Below are 1609 nucleotides of genomic sequence, written 5' to 3' on the forward strand. Positions count from 1 at the left end.
GGCGGGGGTTGTAGTCCAGCATGGAGATGTGGGAGTACTGGTTGTGGAAGGGGATGTCGGTGTACTCGTAGCTCGAGCTGCCCGTGTCGTACGCGAAGTACACCTTGGCCCCGGCCAGGTGCGAGTTGGTGACGTACAGGGTGCCGCAGATCAGGAAGGACTCGCCGGCGCTGCGCTTGGGGTACCTGCCGGGGGGGGGAATCGTTAATTAATCGTTAATTAATGGTAATTAACGCACCCGGTGTCCCCCGCTGCGCGGCGCCTCCGGGATGGGCGGGTCCAGCCTGCTGAGCACGATGTTCCCCGCGTTCTGCTAGGGGTGGAATCAAATCCTACCCTGTAAATTAATCGTTAATTAATCATTAATTAACTATCAATTAACAGTAATTAACGCACCCGGTGTCCCAGGAGCGCAGCACCTCCAGGCTGGGCGGGTCCAGCCTGCTGAGCACGATGTTGCCCCTCCGTTCTGCTAGGGGTGGAATCAAACCCTACCCTGTAAATTAATTGTAAATTAATCATTAATGAATCGTTAATTAATGCTCATTAACACACCCGGTGTCCCAGGAGCGCAGCACCTCCAGGCTGGGCGGGTCCAGCCTGCTGAGGACAATGTTGCCCCTCCGTTCTGCTAGGGGTGGAATCAAACCCTACCCTGTAAATTAATCGTTAAATAATCATTAATTAACTATCAATTAACAGTAATTAACGCACCCGGTGTCCCAGGAGCGCAGCACCTCCAGGCTGTGCGGGTCCAGCCTGCTGAGCACGATGTTGCCCGCGTTCTGCTGGGTGGTGTAGACGGCCCAGAGGCCCGTAAATTAAAGATAATTAATTATGAATTAATTGGTAATTAACGCACCCGGTGTCCCAGGAGCGCAGCACCTCCAGGCTGTGCGGGTCCAGCCTGCTGAGGACGATGTTCCCCGCGTTCTGCTGGGTGGTGTAGACGGCCCAGAGGCCCGTAAATTAACCATTAATGAATCATTAATTGACAGTAATTAACATTAATGAACGCACCCGGTGTCCCAGGAGCGCAGCACCTCCAGGCTGGGCGGGTCCAGCCTGCTGAGCACGATGTTCCCCGGCGTTCTGCTGGGTGGTGTAGACGGCCCAGAGGGGGAACCAGAGCCCGTAAATTACAGATAATTAATCACTAATTAACTCACCCGGTGTCCCAGGAGCGCAGCACCTCCAGGCTGTGCGGGTCCAGCCTGCTGAGGACGATGTTGCCCGCGTTCTGCTGGGTGGTGTAGACGGCCCAGAGGCCGCTCTCATCGGCCATGAAGTCGATGTCGGAGAACCCTCCCCACGAGTAGGGGAAGGTGTTGTTGTAGCCGGCGCCGGGGAGGCTCCGCTGGGCCAGGACGCTGCGGGAGCCGAAGTGGTACTTGACGGCCACGTTGCTCTGGTACTTGTTGTAGAAGAGGGAGCCGTTGAACACCACGTGCCCCGTGCCCGCCCAGGGGTGAGGCAGGAGGTGTTGGATGAAGTTCTGGCCGGCGGCGAAGTCGTCGAGGGAGCGGAACTCCAGCACGCGGCGGCCACGGAGGTAACCATCCATGTACCACACCTGGGGGGGGGGGAAAAATGTGGGAAAAATGGGGGA

The 1609-nt window shown here is 57.0% G+C and overlaps 1 protein-coding gene across 1 annotated transcript in view; it reads right to left on the reverse strand.

The window, feature by feature from the left end:
* Positions 1-4: 4 nt before the first annotated feature.
* LOC114072548 (noelin-2-like) overlaps positions 5-1609 on the reverse strand; it is a gene marked incomplete at both ends in the record, with an annotated part of 8881 nt that continues 7276 nt past the window's right edge. The window contains 2 exons of the mRNA XM_027910428.1: positions 5-185; positions 1170-1573. Of these exons, the coding sequence (XP_027766229.1) occupies positions 5-185; positions 1170-1573 (585 nt within the window). The remainder of the gene's footprint in view (positions 186-1169; positions 1574-1609) is intronic.

Source organism: Empidonax traillii, unplaced genomic scaffold (assembly GCF_003031625.1).
Source record: "Empidonax traillii isolate 1590-97213 ecotype Southwest subspecies unplaced genomic scaffold, ASM303162v1 scaffold3447:size12954, whole genome shotgun sequence".
NCBI lineage: Eukaryota > Metazoa > Chordata > Aves > Passeriformes > Tyrannidae > Empidonax > Empidonax traillii.